The sequence below is a fragment of the Nerophis ophidion genome, linkage group LG17, assembly GCF_033978795.1.
Source record: "Nerophis ophidion isolate RoL-2023_Sa linkage group LG17, RoL_Noph_v1.0, whole genome shotgun sequence".
Lineage (NCBI taxonomy): Eukaryota > Metazoa > Chordata > Actinopteri > Syngnathiformes > Syngnathidae > Nerophis > Nerophis ophidion.
The window spans coordinates 44308551-44331249 of record NC_084627.1 but is presented as its reverse complement, the minus strand read 5'-3'; the positions used below and the strand labels follow the sequence as shown (position 1 = coordinate 44331249).

The 22699-nt window shown below is 41.8% G+C and overlaps 1 protein-coding gene across 1 annotated transcript in view; it reads right to left on the bottom strand.

Moving 5' to 3' along the window:
- The window catches only part of musk (muscle, skeletal, receptor tyrosine kinase), an 86282-nt gene that overhangs the window by 11572 nt on the left and 52011 nt on the right, over nt 1-22699 (bottom strand). The window contains exons 10-15 of the mRNA XM_061877014.1: nt 22477-22670; nt 22363-22386; nt 17916-18004; nt 5470-5644; nt 5197-5392; nt 4950-5141 (exon numbers count right to left, since the gene is read on the bottom strand). Of these exons, the coding sequence (XP_061732998.1) occupies nt 4950-5141; nt 5197-5392; nt 5470-5644; nt 17916-18004; nt 22363-22386; nt 22477-22670 (870 nt within the window). The remainder of the gene's footprint in view (nt 1-4949; nt 5142-5196; nt 5393-5469; nt 5645-17915; nt 18005-22362; nt 22387-22476; nt 22671-22699) is intronic.

The following is a 22699-nucleotide window of genomic DNA, read 5'->3' as shown; positions in this document are numbered from 1 at the left end:
CCATTTCCTGTTGGGATTACCAGCTGGGATGAAAGACAACTGACGAGCGGCACCAACAACTTTAATAGAACTGTGACGATTGTGTTTCTATCAGTGCTGTCGGACAAATCTTTTTTTAAAATGAGATTAATCACATTTATGATTAATCATTACTAATCAATTGCATACATAATTCAAAAGAGGTTTAAAAAAGACACCAGTATTTTGAGAGAAATCCATTTTTATTGTCAGTGTGCCATACAGGAACACTTTTTTTTAAAGGTTTTACTTGAATCCACTATAAGGCGCACTTAAAATCCTTTCATTTCCTCAAAAATCGACAGTGCACCTTATAACCTAATGTACAGAATAAATCTGGCTGTGCTTACTGACTTCAAAGCTATTTTATTTGGTACGTGGTGTAATGATAAGTGTGACCAGTAGATGGCAGTCACACATAAGAGATACATGTATACTGCAATATGACTCAAGTAAACAACACCAAAATTCTATATGTTCCATTGAAAATGTATAACATTACACACGGCGCTCAAAACTGTATCAAAATGTTTTGGTATGACTTTGGTAAGCTATGAAGCCATACCGCTTGATGGATTGTACTGTGCTTCAACAAAGGAGTATTATTATGGTGTGTGTATAAGGTAAGACATACTATCTGGTGTTTTGATTCGCAATATTATGCAAAAGCAACTTTTCTTATATTCTGGTACCTGCTGATCTGTATTTGGGATCTGCATAAATCCTGAAAATTTGCCTTTGTAGTCCATCTTCTTGTTATGTGACATTTATCCTCTGCTGTTGCCATTTCTAATATAAAGTTGTGTAAAGTTCTTACTTATATCTGTCAGTAAACTCGTCATGAAAGCGCTAAAACATACCGGTGTAGTGAGCTGACATTATTCACCCAAGGAACTTTAGTTATTGGAGAGTTCCGGTTGGATGGTCTTAACATTTTGACCAAAATAACCACCATTACATGTTACGTAGACCACAAGGAAGTGTTGTACATTCAGAAAAAAAAAATCTATGTAGTATGACTCCTTTAATGCGCCTTATAATCCAGTGCGTCTTGTATATGAAAAAAGATGGCAAATAGACCATTCATCTGCAGTGCACCTTATAATGCGCCCTATGGTCCAGAATAAATCTGGCTGTGCTTACTGACCTCAAAGCTATTTTATTTGGTACGTGGTGTAATGATAAGTGTGACCAGTAGATGGCAGTCACACATAAGAGATACATGTATACTGCAATATGACTCAAGTAAACAAGACCAAAATTCTATATGTTCCATTGAAAATGTATAACATTACACACGGCGCTCTAAAATCTATCAAAATGTTTTAGAAGGACTTGTACTGTGGATTGTACTGTGCTTCAACAAAGGAGTATTATTATGGTGTGTGTGTATAAGGTAAGACATATTATCTGTTGTTTTGATTTGCAATATTATGCAAAAGCAACTTTTCTTACATTCTGATACCTACTGATGTGTATTTGGGATCTGCATAAGTCCTGAAAATTTGCGCAAGTCCGCCTTTGTAGTTGGTGCTGACACCGCAGTCGCTAAGCTTCTTCTTTTTCTCCATCTTCTTGTTATGTGACATTCATCCTCCACTGTTACCATTTCTAATATAAAGTAGTGTAAAGTTCTTACTTATATCAGTCAGTAAACTCGTCATGAAAGCGCTAAAACATATCGGTGTAGTGAGTTGACATTATTCACCCAAGGAACTTCAGTTATTAGAGCGATTCGGTCAGACGGTTTTGACATTTCGACCAAAACAACCACCATTGCATGTTATGTAGACCAAAAAGAAGTGTTTTACATTAATTAAAAAAAAAAAAATAAATAAAAAAAAAATAGACTCTTTTAATGCGCCTTATAATCCGTCTTATATATGAAAAACGATCGAAAATAGACCATTCATTGGCAGTGCGCCTTATAATGCGCCCTATGGTCCAGAAAATAGGGTACATTAGATATGATGATCATGATTAGGAGAGAACATTTAAAAATCTACACGTTCTTGTTTTTGCTACATCAACTGATCGGTCTAAAAATGTTGCCGAGCCTTATTGGTTTGAAGGTTAAACATAATGGGAAGGGTTTGCAAAATTGGAAGGCCGAGTCATACCAAAGACTATAAAAATGGAAGCCATTACCTCCCTGCTTGGCACTCAGCATCAAGGGTTAGAATTGGGGGTTAAATCACCAAAAATGATTCCCAGGCGCGGCCACCGCTGCTGCTCACTGCTCCCCTCACCTCCCAGGGGGTGATCAAGGGTGATGGGTCAAAAGCAGAGAACAATTTCGCCACACCTAGTGTGTGTGTGACAATCATTGCTACTTTATCCATCCATCTATCCAGCCATCCAACCTCTTCCGCTTATCCAAGGTTGGGTCGCGGGGGCAGCAGCCTAAGCAGGGAAGCCCAGACTTCCCTCTCCACAGGCACTTCGTCCAGCTCTTCTGGGGGGATCCCGAGGCGTTCCCAGGCCAGCCGGGAGACATAGTCTTCCCAACGTGTCCTGGGTCTTCCCCGTGGCATCCTGACCAGATGCCCAAACCACCTCATCTGTTTCCTCTCCATGTGGAGGAGCAGCGGCTTTATTTTGAGTTCCCCCCGGATGGCAGAGCTTCTCACCCTATCTCTAGGGGGAAACTCATTTGGGCCGCTTGTACCCGTGATCTTGTTCTTTCTGTCATAACCCAAAGCTCATAACCATGGGTGAGGATGGGAACGTAGATCAGGGGTCTCCATAGTGTGGCCCAGGGGCCATTTGCGGCCCGCAGCACATCATTCTAAAAAGACTAATATATATATATATATATATTTTTTAAACAATATAAAGTGGAATAAAAGAGCAAATTAATGAAATGCAACGAGAAAAAGTTGCATTGTTGACTCTAATAACACCATTTTTTAAATACTTTCTCAAAAAATAATAATGAATAAAAATCAATGTTGCTATAAATAATTGATTGATTTAAGGACAAAAAGGACATAAATACAACAAACATAAAAACATGAAAAATGTCAAAATTAGAAAAAAAAAATCCATACTAATTATATACTAATACTAATTATACTAATTATCCTATTGATTGTTATTATAAACATACTAAACCAATTACAATATATATTATCTGAAGCTGATAAAGAGATTTAAGTGTTGAATGAAAAATAAAAATAAAAAAGCATGACCTTTTTATGAGTGGGGGACTTTTGGATCCCCAAGGATTTTAGTGGAATTTAATAACTGTCTTTGCTAAAAAAAAAACAGAAATAATAATAATGAATAAAAATCAATTTTGCTATGGATTATTGACCTATTTAGGGATCCAATTAGTTCACATTAAATATTTCACTTTAAAATCTTTTTGGGAAAAGTATTGTATATTTTGTATTTTTCCTCAAAAATAGGGTTTCGAGAAAAAGCTCGTAAAATGTAATAAAAATAATTAAGTAGAATTAGAGATAAAAAAAAAAATACATGACCTATTTTGAAACTTTTTTTAAGACTGGAACCCTTCTGGGTCCCCAGGACCTAACTTGAGGGAGCCCCAAAAATAAAAAAATAAAAATATTTTGTATTGGTTTTGAAAATGAAAAAAATATCACCCCTGACGTAGATCGACCTGTAAATTGAGAGCTTTGCCTTCCGGCTCAGCTCCTTCTTCACCACAACGGATCGGTACAGCGTCCGCATTACTGAAGACACTGCACCGATCCGTCTGTCGATCTCAACATCCACTCCTCCCTCAGACTCCGAGGTACTTGAACTCCTCCACTTGGGGCAGGGTCTCATCCCCAACCCGGAGATGGCACTCCACCCTTTTCCGGGCGAGAACCATGGACTCGGACTTAGAGGTGCTGATTCTCATCCCAATCGCTTCATTGGTACTTTAACTTTTATTATGTTGAAAATGAAAAAAAATATCACCCCTGACGTAGATCGACCTGTAAATTGAGAGCTTTGCCTTCCGGCTCAGCTCCTTCTTCACCACAACGGATCGGTACAGCGTCCGCATTACTGAAGACACTGCACCGATCCGTCTGTCGATCTCAACATCCACTCCTCCCTCAGACTCCGAGGTACTTGAACTCCTCCACTTGGGGCAGGGTCTCATCCCCAACCCGGAGATGGCACTCCACCCTTTTCCGGGCGAGAACCATGGACTCGGACTTAGAGGTGCTGATTCTCATCCCAATCGCTTCATTGGTACTTTAACTTTTATTATGTTGAAAATGAAAAAAAATATCACCCCTGACGTAGATCGACCTGTAAATTGAGAGCTTTGCCTTCCGGCTCAGCTCCTTCTTCACCACAACGGATCGGTACAGCTTCCGCATTACTGAAGACGCCGCACCGATCCGTCTGTCGATCTCAACATCCACTCCTCCCTCAGACTCCGAGGTACTTGAACTCCTCCACTTGGGGCAGGGTCTCATCCCCAACCCGGAGATGGCACTCCACCCTTTTCCGGGCGAGAACCATGGACTCGGACTTAGAGGTGCTGATCCTCATCCCAATCGCTTCATTGGTACTTTAACTTTTATTATGTTGAAAATTAAAAAAAATATCACCCCTGACGTAGATCGACCTGTAAATTGAGAGCTTTGCCTTCCGGCTCAGCTCCTTCTTCACCACAACGGATCGGTACAAAGTCTGCATTACTGAAGACACCGCACCGATCCGTCTGTCGATCTCAACATCCACTACTCCTAGGTACTTGAACTCCTCCACTTGGGGCAGGGTCTCATCCCCAACCCGGAGATGGCACTCCATCCTTTTCCGGGCGAGAACCATGGACTCGGACTTAGAGGTGCTGATTCTCATCCCAATCGCTTCATTGGTACTTTAACTTTTATTATGTTGACGTTGAGCGTTTATCACTCTGGCCTTTGTTTTCATTCATCGCAGTTTCATAGTCCAAATCCTACCTTGCTTGGAAAACTCGGCCAAAGGCTCCCTCTCCGATGTCTCGAACATACTGGATGTTGTTTCTGGGGTATTCAAGGGCCAGCAGCTTGGAATTCAGGAGCAAGGGAACCCGCTGGTACATGGGGTTGGGGTGCAGACGATCCAGCAGCAGTTCTGAAGGAAGGGCCGTCATGGTTGGGGTCTCCATCGCCCTGCGGATAGAAAGACTTAGTGCCGAACGTGGCGGTGAATCCATCGAGCTTTTACCGCTTGTGTTGTCGCCACTGTTTCCTCCGGCGCCGACATGCCAGGATGATGATGCTGAGAACGGCTGCACTGGCCAGCCCGGCCAGGACGATGACAATCACGGACATGGAGTACGCTGGGGACGAGGCTGTCACTGGGGGGAGACGAGGTGGTTCACGAGGGCCCGCTGACTCTGGCTTGAGCACGGATGCGTGACCTGCTCAGAGATGAGTTGATCAACTCCTAACCAGCAGTTCTCTAGCGCCGAGCTTTAAAGAGAGAAGCTACCTTTACCTGACCCTGCAGCTGCCTGCCCACACGGCTGCACAGCACAGTACTCCCAGCGGATGTTGGGATTTGCAGTGTAGCACCACGGCCTGTCGCTGACTCCTCCTGGGTTGCGACATTTATTCTCAGAGCTTTTTAACTCCGGAATAGCGTCCACAGACAGGCGGTGCTGGTGAGGAACCTGTTAGAAAAATAATACATAATGTCTATGTCATACTTGCCAACCTTGAGACCTCCGATTTCGAGAGGTGGGGGGGGGCGTGGTCGGGGGTGGAGCAGTGAATTTTAGCTATATATATGTATTTTATGACATATATCAATAACATAAATAGTTGAATTTCAGGCGGCACCCATCAAATACACAGTAATAAAAACACAGTTGTTCTACCAACTGTACTGTGCTTGCTGGTTACAAAAAAAAACAACAACACTTACCTTTCACTATTTGAGTAACCTTTGTTCTGCCATTTGCGTACTGGCGAGAGTCACTTGCCGTCAGGTGCGCAACACCACGTAAATCGTTGGCCAATCAAAAAGCAACCCCATAACGCTATAGCCAACATTCACCAGGAGATGGCGACAGACAACATAGAATCAGTCTATTACAGACGGCGTCGCCATGGCTGTAACTTCCTCGTTCTTCTGCTTCGTCTCTTTGTGTGTGCAGTTTTTGATTAAAATCCGTAGATGTTGTAACGTGATTGGGCTGGCAAGTTGGTTATATAGTGGGAAAGCGGACTTGAAAACAGGCTGTCCCTACTCAGGTCCGCATGGAGCTGTAGTGGGGCGTGTCCTCCAGCTCCGCTGAATTTCGGGAGATTTTTGGGACAAAATTTCTCCCGGGAGGTTTTCGGGAGAGGCGCTGAATTTCGGGAGTCTCCCGGAAAATCCGGAAGGGTTGGCAAGTACGGCGTATGTGGAGGAGGGCGTGGTCGGTGCGTCTCCTGCAGGAATGGGGTTTGTAAGGTCCGGCCTCGAAGCCAGCGGCAGGTGATTAGATTGCCCCAGCTGGGGCTGGTTATCTAATCACCTGTCGCCTTTATTAGCAGCAGCCGGCCCGAGACATGGTGATTTGAGTTGGAGCCAGAGAGAGAGACACGCACAGAGAAAGAAAAAAGGAAAGCAGAGACACGCCGGACTGGAAAGTCCTAAATATATACTGCTGAAAAGCAATCCATACTTCTGTATGACAATAAAAGACTTGATCCAACCTGTCTACCAGGCTGCCGAAGATCTGTCGGCATCAGGAGAACCCACCATATCCATTGACGTTCACAGCGTAATATTTAAAAAAGGGTCCTCTATGGCCACTGTGGGTTATAAATAGTAAATACTTGTAAAGCGCATTTCTACCTTCAAGGAACTCAATGCGGTTTGACACTATTTCCACATTCACCCATTCACACACTCATTCACACATAGATGGAGGGAGCTGCCATGCAAGGCGCTAACCACCACCCATCAGGAGCAAGGGTTGAAGTGTCTTGGTTTAGGACACAATGGATGTGACAAAGGTGGTAGAAGGTGGGGATCGAACCAGGAACCCTCAGGTTGCTGGCGCGGCTACTCTCCCAACCGCGCCACGCCGTCCACAATGCACTTGTGTGCCGTAAGATCCAGTTTGTGTGCCATTGGAGTTTATGTAATTTCACCTATTTGGATTAAAAGTACTTTTTGCAAACCAGTGTTAGAATAATCATGTATAAATGATCACACAACTCTTATGCTTAAAGGCCGTTGCTATAGTTATTATCAATTGTGCTGAAGTTGTACTTTTCTATCCGTGCAAAGGGACAACTTGCAATCTTGGATTGCGAGTTGTCTCGTATCAGTGTTTGTGTCCAGAACATCGAGTACCGTGACGCAGACAAAGCAGACACAGGGTGATATCACGAGTATCAGCACATTTCCATTTCTGAATAATCATATATTGTGTCTGACTGGGGGTGCTGAAATTACCTCCTTCCTTCTTAAGCAGCCTCAGTGATGTAACTAGGGACCTCCGAAAATAAATAGAGGAGCATGTGGGACTGGACCTTAGAGCGTAGGTTGGATCTGTAACTAAGTTTACACCCCAATACGTCTCTCCTTATTGAGCCAAATTGAACTCTGTCTCTATGATTCCTTGCTTCTTGTCTGTTTAATAGATGTCGTCAGTGTTTGAAACTGATAACCAGTAATTATAATCCACAAATAATGTGCCGTTGTTGACTGTCGGTGCTGTCTAGAGATCGGCAGATTAACCGTGTAATACTCCTCCATATCAGTAGGTGGCAGCAGGTAGCTAATTGCTTTGTCGATGTCGGAAACGACGACGATGGTTTGTCGTGATCACAATATGCAGACAACAGCGGGAGGCAGAGTGCAGGTAAAGTGAAAAAAAAACAAAAGCTGAGTGCCGTTGAGAAATGGCATTGAAGCTTAGGGATGACTATGCAAAAGGAAACTAAAAACTGAACTGGCTGCAAATTAAACAAAAACAGAATGCTGGACGACAGCAAAGACTTACAGCGTGTGGAGCAGCAGACGGCGTCCACAAAGCACATCCGCACATGACATGAAAATCAACAATGTCCTCACAAAGAAAGAGAGCGTCCGCACAATTTAAATATTCTTGATTGCTAAAACAAAGTAGATGCGGGATACATCGCTCAAAGGAAGACATGAAACTGTTATAGGAAAATTCCAAAAAAAGAGGAAAAAAACATCAAAATAGGAGCACAAGACAAGAAGTAAAACACTACACACAGGAAAACAGCAAAAAAAAGTCCAAATAAGTCAGGGTGTGATGTGACAGGTGATAACAGTACACCTACTTTGAGAAGAGTCATGGTTTGAATTCATATCAAACAACTGCAAGAACAACTTTTTATCGTCAATATCGACTGCTGAGTTAAATGTATTAATGTTTTCTGCTGTTGGTGAGCCTCTGGACTTTTTCAATAAAAAAAAAATTGTGCCTTAGCTCAAAAAAGGTTGAATGTGACGGACCGTCACACTAGGGCTAGTGAGAGTGTGTGTGTGTGTGTGTGTGTGTGTGTGTGTGTGTGTGTGTGTGTGTTCTTATATTGCTACCCTTCTTGAGACATAAAAAAGTAAAAGTATCTTGTTCACCGGTCTACGAGGACCGGTGAACAAGTTAGGACGGAAAACCGTTGCATCTAATAGAGAGCCAAATACTAGAGTCCGTGAACATTGCTCCAAAGTCGGGATTTGTTGTTGAATTAATGTACATACAAAAGTAAAGATTGACAGGTGCAAAGGCAGCAGTATACAACCCGCGTCCCATATGTGACCATAGGATGAACAAATACACTACCCTACCAAGACAATAGAGGCCATTAACAGTTAGCTTCTACAGCTGGGTTGCCCAAAGTGCGGCACAGGGGCCATCTGTGGTCCCTGACTCATTTGTCATCGGCCTTAAGCACATTACAAAAAACAAACAATAGAGATCTCATTTGCACCCCTGGTGGTGAAATCTATCAAAATGAGGGTGGTCCCAAAAAAGGAGGGATTTTTCAAATTGACTCTGTGTCGGTTTTAAAAGTGCTCCCCTTCTGCTCAACATATGAAATAACAAGTGTGTGTAAAAATTTGAAGTGCTCCCCCTCTGGACAACATAAGTAATAACAAGTGTATATAAGACATTGAAATGCACCACCTTTGGCCAAAATGTATTTTAAAAGATACGTATACAGACATACCAAAATAACTTGAAGTTAATAGTGAAGATTAAATAACAATTGCAAACAAAAAAATTTAAACATTTTTTTAAATGAACTAATAGCTTAGCATTTTTATATTTGCATCGTATTTATATATTATTAATGTTGGAAATACACTTTTTTATATATCTAGAAATGGTGGTCCTATTCCGAAGGTCTCGAGAACGTAAGAAATACAAGAATGTGTGTGTGTGTGTGTGTGTGTGTGTGTGTGTGTGTGTGTGTGTGTGTGTGTGTGTGTGTGTGTGTGTGTGTGTGTGTGTGTGTGTGTGTGTGTGGCGACCGGGCGGCTGCAAATGAGGACAGTCAAACTAATTGTTATTTTGGCTTTGTTATTAATAGAAAGTTGATCCATCACCCCTTGTTATTGATATACAGTACTGTATAGAGCTTTATATGGTGTTAAAATTGCACAAACTTTAACAAAAATATGTAATTTTGCCAGGGCTGGAACTTACTATTTATGTTTACATTGTTTGTTATGAAGACATTTTCTTCGATATACCAACTTTTCCATTGAATAATCCTGTTTAAGAACCAAATTGTTTTCCCTCACGGCTACAAACTTAAGTTCTCTTGAATTCAACAATGCTAATATTGTGCTTTCAGAATTATGAAGCATGCTAAAAAAAATAACAATAACAGATCAGATTTGCATAGCACTTTTCTCGACAATCAAAGCGCTTCACAGAGAACCCATTGTTCATCCAGTCCACACTCAAATGTTGATAGTGGTAAGCTACATTTGTAGCCACAGCTGCCTCGGGGTGACTGACGGAATTCTGGCTGCCAATTTGCCCCCACGGCCCTACGGACCACCACTAGAGATTCATACACATTCACACACCACGTACTAGGACAGGGGTCGGGAACCTTTTTGGCTGAGGGAGCCATAAAAGCCAAGTATTTCAAAATGTATTTCCGTGAGAGCCATATCATATTATTTAACACTGAATACAACTAAATGTGTGCATTTTTAAGTAATACCAACATTTTTAGAGTATAATAAGTCTCTTACTCTTTTTAATAACATTGTCATTCTGAAGCTAACCAATAATAAATCAAATGTCATGTCTGTTGATCATGATTTTGTTTGGCCATGTGCTGTTTGTCCTTTGGACCCTTTAAGTTCCTGTTTTTTCCACTCCCTTGTCTTGTTTCCTTGGTTACTCATTTTGTCCACCTGTCTCTGGTGGACAAAATGCCCGCTCACCTGCTTCCCGAGCACTAATCAGAGGCAGTATTTAAGCTCGTCTTTGCCAGTCAGTCTCCCTGGCATCAATGTGATCTTTTCTTGCTCTGTGCGGACTTGTTTCATGCCTTGCCATAGTTTCGTGGTTCCTGCCATGCCAAGTAAGTTTTGTTTGATTTATGTTCATAGTCTGTTTATGCGTTAGCTTTGCCCAAGTTGTGCCTCCACTGTTCGCGACTTTTGTTGGTATCTTTTTTTTAGTTTAAATTAAATCATGTTTTTACCTAAATGCCATGTCCCGAGTAGTCCGTCTGCCTTCCTGGGAGAACGACCCTGCAGCAGGCTGCGACCCGCCCATTGTGACATAAAATACTTCTTACCATTAATGCACCTTCTTGAACAGGTGCGGTAGAAAACGGATGGATGGATTTAAATGCACGAGAATGTTTGATATTTTGCACGTCATTTTTAGCACCGTGATTACCAGCGAAATTATTCATAATTATCGCGTTAAGCAATGTCAGCTAAGATTTATCTGAGAGCCAGATGCAGTCATCCAAAGAGCCACATCTGGCTCTAGAACCATAGGTTCCCTACCCCTGCACTAGGAGGTGTGTGACTGGGATGGCAGAATCCGGAATCCAACCAGGAATATAATGTATATCGGTCATGGATCAAGGAACATGATAAGACCAAATCGGTCTGCATTGTGGATTTGAACTGATCCAGAAACGAATATTGCTAGGTTTGCTCCTAAAAATGTCGAGTCTGATGTAAAAACATGAAAACACCTTTTTCTATCCAACACTGGTGAGGGTGTCCTTTTGAAACATTCTCCCACTACAAAGACAAAACTAAATGGGCCTTGGAAAAATAACATTTTCGGAGAACCCATCGAGGGGCTGTGGGAAGGTCGCATTTTAATAACTGCAGAGGTTGTAGAATGGTTCTATAATCCAGAGAGCCAACGCAAATACTGAACATCTGGTGCCTTGATGTACTGTATCCTGAGTAGAATTTGAACATCAAGAAGTCCAGCAAAAAGTTGCATTGGCTGCAATAGCTGAATGAAGTTGCAAAACCAAATATTTCCAAAGAGCCTTATGCTGTATATAAATCACTATCTGGTCCACTTGGTGACATCCTCGTTATTGAACAAATTAACTTGACATAAATGTATTCCCAGTCCAGTATTCGTAACTTATTTAAAACTGTTTAGAGACCGAATTCATTGAAATAGCACTGCATGCATGACATGACTATGTTTGCCCGAACAGGACTAAAACCATTAAATAATACGCACTGGAAATTATAAGTAAACAATCCCACCTCGTACTGTGTCATATTCAACAAGGAACAAATGACTGGAAAGCAAAATTGTTGGATTTACCGTAGTTTGAACACATATCTGTTGAAATTAGGGAGCTCTCCATACCAATATTTTGTTACCTGTACCAGTAAAGTATGATTTACAAAACCCAAAAGAAACACAATACAATGATTTGCAAATCCTTTTCAAATTATACTCAATTGAACCGACGGCAAAGACAAGATATTTAAAGTATTGTGTTGTGATCCGCTTCCCGGATCACAGCCTTAGTCTGAAGCATTTAAGTCTCACCTTAAAACTCATCTGTATACTCTAGCCTTTAAATAGACCTCCTTTTAAGACCAGTTGATCTGCCGCTTCTTTTTTTTTTCTCCTATGTCCCACCCTCCCTTGTGGAGGGGGTCCGGTCGGATGGCCATGGATGAAGTACTGGCTGTCCAGAGTCGAGACCCAGGATGGACCGCTCGCCTGTGTATCGGTTGGGGGCATCTCTACGCTGCTGATCCGCCTCCGCTTGGGATGGTTTTCTGCGGACGGGACTCTCGCTGCAGTCTTGGATCCGCTTTGAACTGAAATCTCGCGGCTGTGTTGGAGCCACTATGGATTGAAGTTTTACAGTATCATGTTCGACCCGGGGGGGGGGGGGGGGGGGGGGTTGCCCACATCTGAGGTCCTCTCCAAGGTTTCTCATAGTCAGCATTGTCACTGGCGTCCCACTGGATGTGAATTCTCCCTGCCCACTGGGTGTGAGTTTTCCTTGCCCTTTTGTGGGTTCTTCCGAGGATGTCGTAGTCGTAATGATTTGTGCAGTCCTTTGAGACATTTGTGATTGAGGGCTATATAAATAAACATTGATTGATTGATTGATTATTTGAGTCCTTTTTGGTTTTTTGATTGTTTGGACTCTTCCGCTGCTGAGTTTGTGTGTGCACTTCCTGTTTTGTCTTGTTACCATGGTTTCTGATTTGTCCCACCTGCTCTTGTTTTACGCGCACCGGTGTCTTGATTATTGCGTTAGTATTTAAACCTGCCTTCCACCTTGTTTCATTCTGGATCTTTTGTTTGCTACATGCAACTATCACCTTGGTTTTTCAATGTCCTTGTATCTTTGTTAAGTTACGCTTTAGGTTCCGTGGGCTCGGCACGCGCTTCTTGGACTTCTTAAACTCGATGCTAGTTTAGCATTAGCTTCTCGTGCGCTATGGCACGCCTTTTCTTTGCTGTTTGTACCAGTGTTTCTTTTAATTTTTGTACATTAAAACCAGCTTTTACCTGCAATCCCTGCCTGAAGTTGTCAAGCTATGTAAATGGTAAATAAAAACACAATACAATGATTTGCAAATCCTTTTCCAATTATATTCAATTGAATAGACTTCAAAGACAATATATAAAATTTTAGAACTGGAAAACGTTGTTATTTTTTGCAAATTTTAGCTCATTTGGAATTTGAAGCCTGCAACATGTTTCAGAAAAGATGGCACACGTGTTCAGCTTTTCTTGTAAAATTGCGACTGTTACTCAGTAAAATTCCAGCTTTTATCATATTATTGCACAAATGTCCAGTTTTTCCTGTAAAATGTTGACTTGCGTTGAGTAAAACTACGACTTTTATTATAATACTGGCAAAATTCCCAAAATTTTCTTGAGACATTGTGACCTTTTTCTTGTGAATTTCTCATTTTTCACAACAATATTTTTTTTATATCTGCACAGTTTGTATATATGATTAAAGTTGTAAATACACATCTAGAAAGTGTGGTCCTAAAGAGGTAGGCCTTTTTCTGAGATCTCCAGAAGGTCAGAAATACAAGTGCGTGTGCGTGTGTGTGTGTGTGTGTGTGTGTGTGTGTGTGTGTGTGTGTGTGTGTGTGTGTGTGCAGCACTTGCGTGTGAAAGCTAATTGCTTCCAGAACCAGGATGTGACAGATTGAGTCCCTCCTTCTTTGCTGACCTGGCAAACACACGTGTATATACACACACTTACACACACATCTACACAAACAGACACATACACACAAACACACACATACACACAAACACACTCGTACACAAAAACACTCCCAAACACACACATCCACACAAACACACATACACACAAACACACCCGTACACAAAAACACTCCCAAACACACACATCCACAGATATTGTGCAGGAGAGCAGTGAGAGTTGACCCTAAAAGAACGTTTTCACCGAGCAAATCCATACAAACACAAATGAGCTTTTTAGAACGCCGGGATTGTTTCCTGTGTCTTTATGCCGGGACAAGCGATAGAAGATGGATGGATGGATGGTCATAAATGTGCTGCTTTAAAAACATTTGTTATTGCAAACAATGGCATGACATACTTATACACACAGGGTCCATTGCCAGGGTTTATGTGGTCAACATATATCAAATAAAAACTAAATAATATAAGGCTCAGAATGGTTTCTTAATAAAACCTTTCTACATATAAAATGCTTTTTTTTGATTGATTGATTGATTGATTGATTGAGACTTTTATTAGTATATCGCACAGTACAGTACATATTCCGTACAATTGACCACTAAATGGTAAAACCCGAATAAGTTTTTCAACTTGTTTAAATCAGGGTCCACGTTAATCAACATTAAACTGCCTCCAGTTGTTGCTTAGATGAAATAAAATGACAAAACTTTTCTTCTACATATAAAAAGTGCAACATTAAACAGTTTCAAGTCAACTCAGCCTCAGATTATTTTTTCTTTCCCCTCCCCAGCCAGGCTAACTTGGCAGTAAGCGGATATATGGGCTCATTGTTCTTCCACCATAGAAGTGGGTCAAAATTTAGTTTTAATGCAATGCAGCAACCCACCGCAACCCCGAACGGGACAAGCGATAGAAGATGGATGGATGGATGGTCATAAATGTGCTGCTATAAAAACATTTGTTATTGCAAACAATGGCATAACATACTTATACATACAGGGTCCATTGCCAGGGTTTATGTGGTCAACATATATAAAATAAAAACTAAATAAGATAAGGCTCAGTATGGTTTCTTAACAAAACCATTCTACATATAAAGTGCTTTTTTTTGATTGATTGATTGAGACTTTTATTAGTATATTGCACAGTACAGTACTTATTCCGTACGATTGACCACTAAATGGTAAAACCCGAATAAGTTTTTCGACTTGTTTAAGTCAGGGTCCACGTTAATCAACATTAAACTGCCTCCAGTTGTTGCTCGGATGAAATAAAATGACAAAACTTTTCTTCTACATATAAAAAGTGCAACTCAGCCTCAGATTCCCCCCCCTCCAACCATGGCTAACTTGGCAGTAAGCGGATATATGGGCTCATTGTTCTTCCACTATAGAAGTGGGTCAAAATCTAATTTTAATGCAATGCAGCGGCCCACCGCGACCCCGAACGGGACAAGCTGTAGAAGATGGATGGATGGATGGTCTTAAATGTGCTGCTATAAAAACATTTGTTATTGCTTTAGCCCTGCCTGACTCACCGAAGAGAGGCTGCTTGAATGCGGAGTTTGCACCACGCTCCTCGTTCTCTTCCTTAAGGCGAGGTTGACTTAGGGGTGGGGCCGCTTCAAAGGGGTTAGCATGTTTGACGTGTTGGCAGTTCGAGATGCTACCTCAGTAGAAGCATTTAAGTCTCACCTTAAAACTCATTTGTATACCCTAGCCATTAAATAGAGCTCCTTTTTAGACCAGTTGATCTGCCGCTTCTTTTCTTTTTCTCCTCTGTCCCCCCCTCCCTTGTGGAGGGGGTCCGGTCCGATGACCATGGATGAAGTACCGGCTGTCCAGAGTCGGGACCCAGGATGGACCGTTCGTCGGGACCCAGGATGGACCGCTCACCTGTGTATTGGTTGGGGACATCGCTACGCTGCTGATCCGACTCCGCTTGGGATGGTTTCCTGTGGACGGGACTCTCGCTGCTGTCTTGGATCCGCTTTGAACTGAACTCTCGCGGCTGTGTTGGAGCCACTATGGATTGAACTTTCACACTATCATGTTAGACCCGCTCGACATCCATTGCTTTCGGTCCCCTAGAGGGGGGGGGGTTGCCCACATTTGAGGTCCTCTCCAAGGTTCTCATAGTCATCATTGTCACTGGCGTCCCACTGGGTGTGAATTCTCCTTGCCCACTGGGTGTGAGTTTTCCTTGCCCTTATGTGGGTTCTTGAGGATGTCGTAGTCGTAGTGGTCTGTACAGTCCTTTGAAGCATTTGTGATTTAGGACTATATAAATAAACATTGATTGATACCCTACTGCTGCTGAACAATGTCGGCAAACCTCCATCCTTCATTGTTGTATCGCACCGAGAAGCCGAAGTGTTACCAAACGGGAGATGTCAACGAGGCAGGAGGGTCTTACTGTTCTGGCTTTTTCATGTTGTCCTAGCCCAGTCGCTGTTAGCCTGCCGTGTGTTGTGCCTCGCTCTGCATTGTTTACACAACCTGCGGTGCGCTACCTAATATTTCCGTGTGGAAACTTGTTCTGTACACCTCCGAACCAAACCGAAACCCTTGTACCGAAACGGTTCAATACAAATACACGTACCGTTACGCCCCTATCAGATATCATTGTTTAGTTGGCATAAATCTCCATAAGGCGTGTGCATTTATTTACCTGTAAATCCAGCAGGCACAAGACATGTGTTGAGGACTTGTTGAATTAGTTCCTGTCGATGAGCAACTCAAACATAATGTTGGAAAAACTTTTTGTTGACATTTAATCAACATTGGGTTCTGATGTTGGTTTGACCGTTGAATGTTGGTCATTTCCAGACCGACAACGTGGATTCAACGTTGGACTACGGTTGTACGGTATACCGATACCAGTATAGTACCACAACACTAATGAATCATATTCGGTACCATACCGCCTCTAAAAAGTACCAGCCCCCACTTGTTTTTTACAGACATGACGGCACATTGTGGTCACGTCGTGACATTGCTGGTTGTACGAGCAGAGGAGCATGGTCGGCAGCGCACACACACAGAGTACTTACAAGCAGACACAGTGTGTAGACAGAAAAGGGTGAATGGACGCATTTTGGTCTAAAAAGTTACCCTAACCCTAACCCTGTAGCTCTCTAACCATAACCCCTTGGTGTTTAATAAAGTATTTCTGATTTCATAACCCTAACCCTAACCCCTCTGTGTTTGATAAAGTATTTCTAATTTCCTAACCATAACCCTAACCCTCTAACCCATCCCCTAATTTCCTAACCATAACCCTAACCCTCTAACCCATCCCCTAATTTCCTAACCATAACCCTAACCCTCTAACCCATCCCCTAACCCTAACCCTGTCCTGTCTCCCTGTAATGCTTGTCTGCTCTTAATTGGGATTGTGTTGATAATCTTAATTTCGTCTCAGGGTTTGATAATATTTTTCTGATTCCCTAACCCAAACCCTAACCCACTAACCCTCCAACCCAACCTCAACCCCAACGCTAACCCTGTTCTGTCTCCCTGTAATATTTGACTGCTCTTAAATGGGATTGTGCTGAAAATATATTAATTTCCTCTCGATGTTTAAGAAAGTATTTCTGATTCCCTAACCCTAACCCAAACCCTAAACCCTAACTCTCTAGCCCTCGACCCCTAACCCTAAACCTAAGCCCTCAGTGTTTAATAAAGTATTTTTGATTATGTGACCCGAACCGAACCCTCTAACCCAACCCCCTAACCCCGAGTCCAACCCTAACCCTGACCATAACCCTAGCCCTGATTCTGATTCATCATGCAACTCACAAAACGTCGGGACTTAAATCTTAAACTCAATGTGAAATTTGACTGGAAGCCAATGAAGACTGGATCAAACGGGGGTGATGTGGACTGGTCTGGTTGCACCGGTCTAAATCTGGCATCTGCATTTTGTACACTCTGAAGTCTCTTAAGCGATGACTTGTTGAAGGGCGTGAAGAGAGAATCGCAATAGTCAATACTAGACGAAATGATCGTGTGAATGATCATTTCCAGATCCAATTTTGACAGCAAATTTCCCACTTCAGTAATATTTCTGAGGTGATAAAAACGTGTTCTGGTCAGTTGACGACAGTGACCCTCCAAAGTCTTGGACTGATCCAACACAAGCCCAAGGTTTCTGTGTTTATGAGCGAGCGCTCTACTTCTGGCAGTCCAAATGTATTTGTGGTGGGCCGCCACAAATAGGTCAATACATGAAAAACAGAGGCGGTACCGACCTGTTGGTCCCAAGGCTGACATGGTATCCCAGACCTGGTCACGTTCATGTTGCCTTGGTAAAAACGTCCTCTGTCGTTGTAACATGTTGCTGTTGACACCAAGCAAAACGGTTGTCAGATTAATGCTTTCATTTTTTTTTTGGAATAGTGTTAAATCATCATTTCATAATGCAGCCCCTCCAGGAAATTGCCACCTAACCAATCCCCGCAACTTTGCATCTTTTCCTGCAACTTCCTTGCACCTTTGAGCGATCAAATTTACATTTGAGCTTCGCTCAAACGCCCAAGTCAAGTTTCTAATCAGAAATTCTATTTGTTTCTTGTGTAGAGGAAGTAGCAAGAGCGAGGTGTAACAAAATATCAACTCTTTATTTCCATCCAGCACGCGAAGCGCATACAGTCCTGATCAAAAGTTTACATACACTTGTAAAGAACATCATGTCATGGCTGTCTCGTGTTTTCAATCATTTCTACAACTCTTATTTTTTTGTGATAGAGTGATTGGAGCACAAACTTGTTGGTCACAAAAAAAAAACCATTCATGTTTACGAATTTAATATTATTATGACCACAGAACTTTCCTTTGAAGGTCTTATCTTAGTCCATGTGATGTCAGATGAAACAAAAATGGAACTTTTTGTCCAAAACACCCAGCAATATGTTTGGAGGAGAAAAGGTAAGGCCTTTGATCCCAGGTACTCCATTCCTACCGTTAAGCATAGTGGTGGTAGTATTATGCTCTGGGCCAGTTTTGCTGCCAATAGAACTGGTGCTTTACAGAGAGTAAATGGGACAATGAAGAGGGAGAATTACCTCCAAATTCTTCAGGACAAGCTAAAATCATCAACCCGGAGGTTGGGTCTTGGACGCAGTTGGGCGTCCCAACAGGACAATGACCCCAAACACACGTCAAAAGTGGTAAAAGGAATGGCTAAATTAGGCTAGAATGAATATTTTAGAATGGCCTCCCCAAAGTCCTGACTTAAACGCGTGGAAAATGCTGAAGAAACAAGTCCGTATCAGAAAACCAACACATTTAGCTGAACTGCATCAAATTTGTGGTCAAAAATTGAACCGAAAGCTTGTGGATGGCTACCAAAATCGCCTTATTGCAGTGAAACTTGCCAAGGGACATGTGACCAAATATTAACATGCTGTATGTATACTTTTGACCTAGTCACATTTTCAATAGACCCATAATAAATTTATAAAAGAAGCAAACGTCATGAATGTTTTTTGCCACCAACAAGTATGTGCTCCAATCACTACATCACAAAAAAATAAGAGGTGTAGAAATGATTGGAAACTCAAGACAGCCATGATATGATGTTCTTTACAAGTGTATGTACACTTTTGACCACGACTGTACCAATTAGAGATGCGCGGATAGGCAATTATATCATCCGCAACCGCATCACTAAAGTCGTCAACCACCCGCCATCCACCCGAACCAACATTTTATCAAAACCGCAACCACCCGCCACCCGCCCGTTGATAAATATCAGGGGTCGGCAACCTTTAACACTCGAAAGCTATTTTGACCCGTCTCACATACTAAAGAAGACAATGGGAGCCGCAACCATTCTCGCGAATATTTACTGGTGCTAATCCAGATAATGAAAATAGGGGCATGCTATGAAACCATTGCCTTTGGCGCCTTTTACAACATGTACAAACCGCTTGCCAGTCCAGCAACATGTTGTACGCAGCTTCCGCTGATACACGTACAAGATTGAAAGGCATACTGGGTGATACATAGTACACTGATGGTTACCCAGAATCCTTTGCAATCATGACTCATCCTGACTATATTTTACACCCCCCCGCCCCCAACCCCGCCCACCTTACCGACACACGGGGGGGTTCCGGGGGTGTAAAATATAGTCAGGAAGAGTTAAGGATACAAAGGATTCTGGGTATTTGTCGTGTTGCGTTTATGTTGTTGTGATCCGATGGTCGGATCATCACCATATTGTTATTTTTGTTTCATTTTTATATCACTCTGCGGTTTGACATACTTAGTTCCTGTTTTGTCCGTTACCATGGTCACTCATTAGTTTCAGCTGCTACTCTCTTTTCCAGCACACCTGTCTTTACTAATCACCACCTGTTTATAAGCCAGCGTTTTCTGTTCACTGATTGTCGGATCTTAGTTTGTTCACATACATCTGTTTACGACTTGTCTCTCACTCTCGTTTTCGCTAGCTCTCACGCTAAGCTTTATTTTTATCCCTAACTTTCACGCTAGTTGTTTTGTGTTTCCTTTTGTGTGCCTTTGTGCTTCGGTTTGTTTGTCCTAGCTTTCCATGCTAGCGCTTTTATCTGCCTTTTCTATTTGTATCAGTGTTTTTGTTCGAAGCTCCTTTTGTTTAATAAATCCCTCAGTTCTTACCTTTTTGCTGTGTTCTTGCTGACGCATCCACGGAGGACCGAATCCGGCATTACAATGCCACACAAGCGTAACATATGTTGTGTTACTGTGAGGATGTTTTACCGAAATGTGTTTGTCATTCTTGTTTGGTGTAGCTTCACAGTGTGGCGCATATTAGTAAAAGTGTTAAAGGTGTTTATATAACAACCATCAGTGTACTCTGTGTCACCCAGAATGCCTTGCAGTCGTGTATCTGCGGACGCCACACACAACATGTTGCTGGACTGGCAAACAGTTTGCACATGTTGTAGAAGGCGTCAAATGCAATGGCTTCATAGCACGCCTTTATTCTTGTTATCTGGGTGACCAGCGGCAGATGTTCGCGAGAATGTTAGATGCTCCTATCTTCTGACACGGGTCAAAATGGCTCTCCGAGTAGTAAAGAATGCCGATTCCTGAACTATGTATATTAAATATTTCCGAATGGTTGAACCGCCACCCGCCCGAATCTATTTAAAATCTATTTTTTCGTCATGTCACCCGCCCGACCCGTGGTTTATCCGCGGGCTTCGCGGATGAGACCGCAAACCGCGCATCTCTAGTACCTATGGTGTGTTCCATTTACTTGGGAAGTTAAAAGTCGGAGCTGGGTATGACGTTAGGAACATTCCAGTTCGGAGGTCGGAAATCAAGATGGCAATATTCACGGAATATTGCCTTGTCTGAATATAAACAATTAAAGGGAAAATAAGCACTACTTCTACGATTATCAAACACGAAGGATGAAGAGGAAACAGATGTTATTGCTAGCAGTGGAGAACGTATATACCACCGGAAAATATTCAGTTTACACTACAGTAACGTTACCATTAGAGCTGTACGGTCTACCGGTACTAGTATATATATATATATATATATATATATATATATATATATATATATATATATATATATATATATATATATATGTCTTGATTGGATTATCCAGAGAATAGTGCTCGATACCGTGGTAGAGCGCAATATGTAGGTGTGGGAAAAATGACAAGACTACTTCATCTCTACAGAACTGTTTCATGAGGGGTTCCCTCAATCATCCGGAGATCTCCATCAGGAAATCTCCGGATGATTGAGGGAACCCCTCATGAAACAGTTCTGTAGAGATCAAGTAGTCTTGTCATTTTTCCCACACCTACATATATATATATATATATATATATATATATATATATATATATATATATATATATATATATATATATATATATATATATATAATTTTTTTTTACAGGCATGGTGGTGCGTCATCACGTCATGACATTGTTGGTTTTACCAGCAGAGGAGCATGTTCGGCAGCGCGAACACACAGAGTACATACAAGCAGTCACAGTGTGTAGACAGAAATGGGAGAATGGACCCATTTCGGCTTAGAAATTAAATATGAAGGTGGAGATATATCACTGAAAGGCTATAATGAAGTAAATCAGTATTTAAAACAGTAATTTGACAATGAGCGCTGAGTATGTTCATTTCTGACATCTACTTTTAAGTCTGTGGTGTGTAAAATGAGTAAAACATCACAAGAGTATTTGTTTTCCAATTGTTATTGAAATCATGTGCTTTTTATGGTTAATATTACATGGAACACATTAAGAAAACAACATAAAATCACAAGTTGATACGATGTTCTTGTAAAAATGTGCAAATCATTGCAACGTTTGCAGCAACTTATTGAAAAAGCTGATGCAAATCCAGCCATTTTAGTCCAGAATAATCGGAATTTCTGATATCTACTTTTAAGTCTGTGGCGTGTAAAAACGAGTAAAACATCACAATAGCAGTGGTTTTCCAATTGTTATTGAAATCATGTGCTTTTTAAGGTTAATATTACATGGAACACATTAAGAAAACAACATAAAATCACAAGTTGATACGATGTTTTTGTAAAAATTAGCAAATCTTTGCAACGTTTGCAGCAACTTATTGAAAAAGCTGCCGCAAACCCAGCCATTTTAGTCCAGAATAATCGGGAGAAAAACCCAGCAAAATCCTGGAGGAACTGACAGCGCCAAGACTTACTTGTCACCAAATCTGTCCTGATATCTGAAATGGAGAAAAAGTGAGATTGTTACGAACTGGAAGACGTACTTGTAAGTCTTCAACACATGCAGACGTGGTTCAGTGAGGACTTACCCACAAACGGGACACGAGTACAAGCATCAGGGTCGGAATGGAGACTGGGTAGGGTTTGACATTTGGGCAACAACAGAGTGGGACTGTGGGAGTCTGGGACGGAACCAAATAGGCCGGGTTGGACGGACAGGCTGCCCTCCAGTATCAACCACTCCTTGTGGCAATAGAGCTCCTTCACTGCCAGGCAGTGCTCCCTGCAGGACGAACACAAACAGGTTACTTC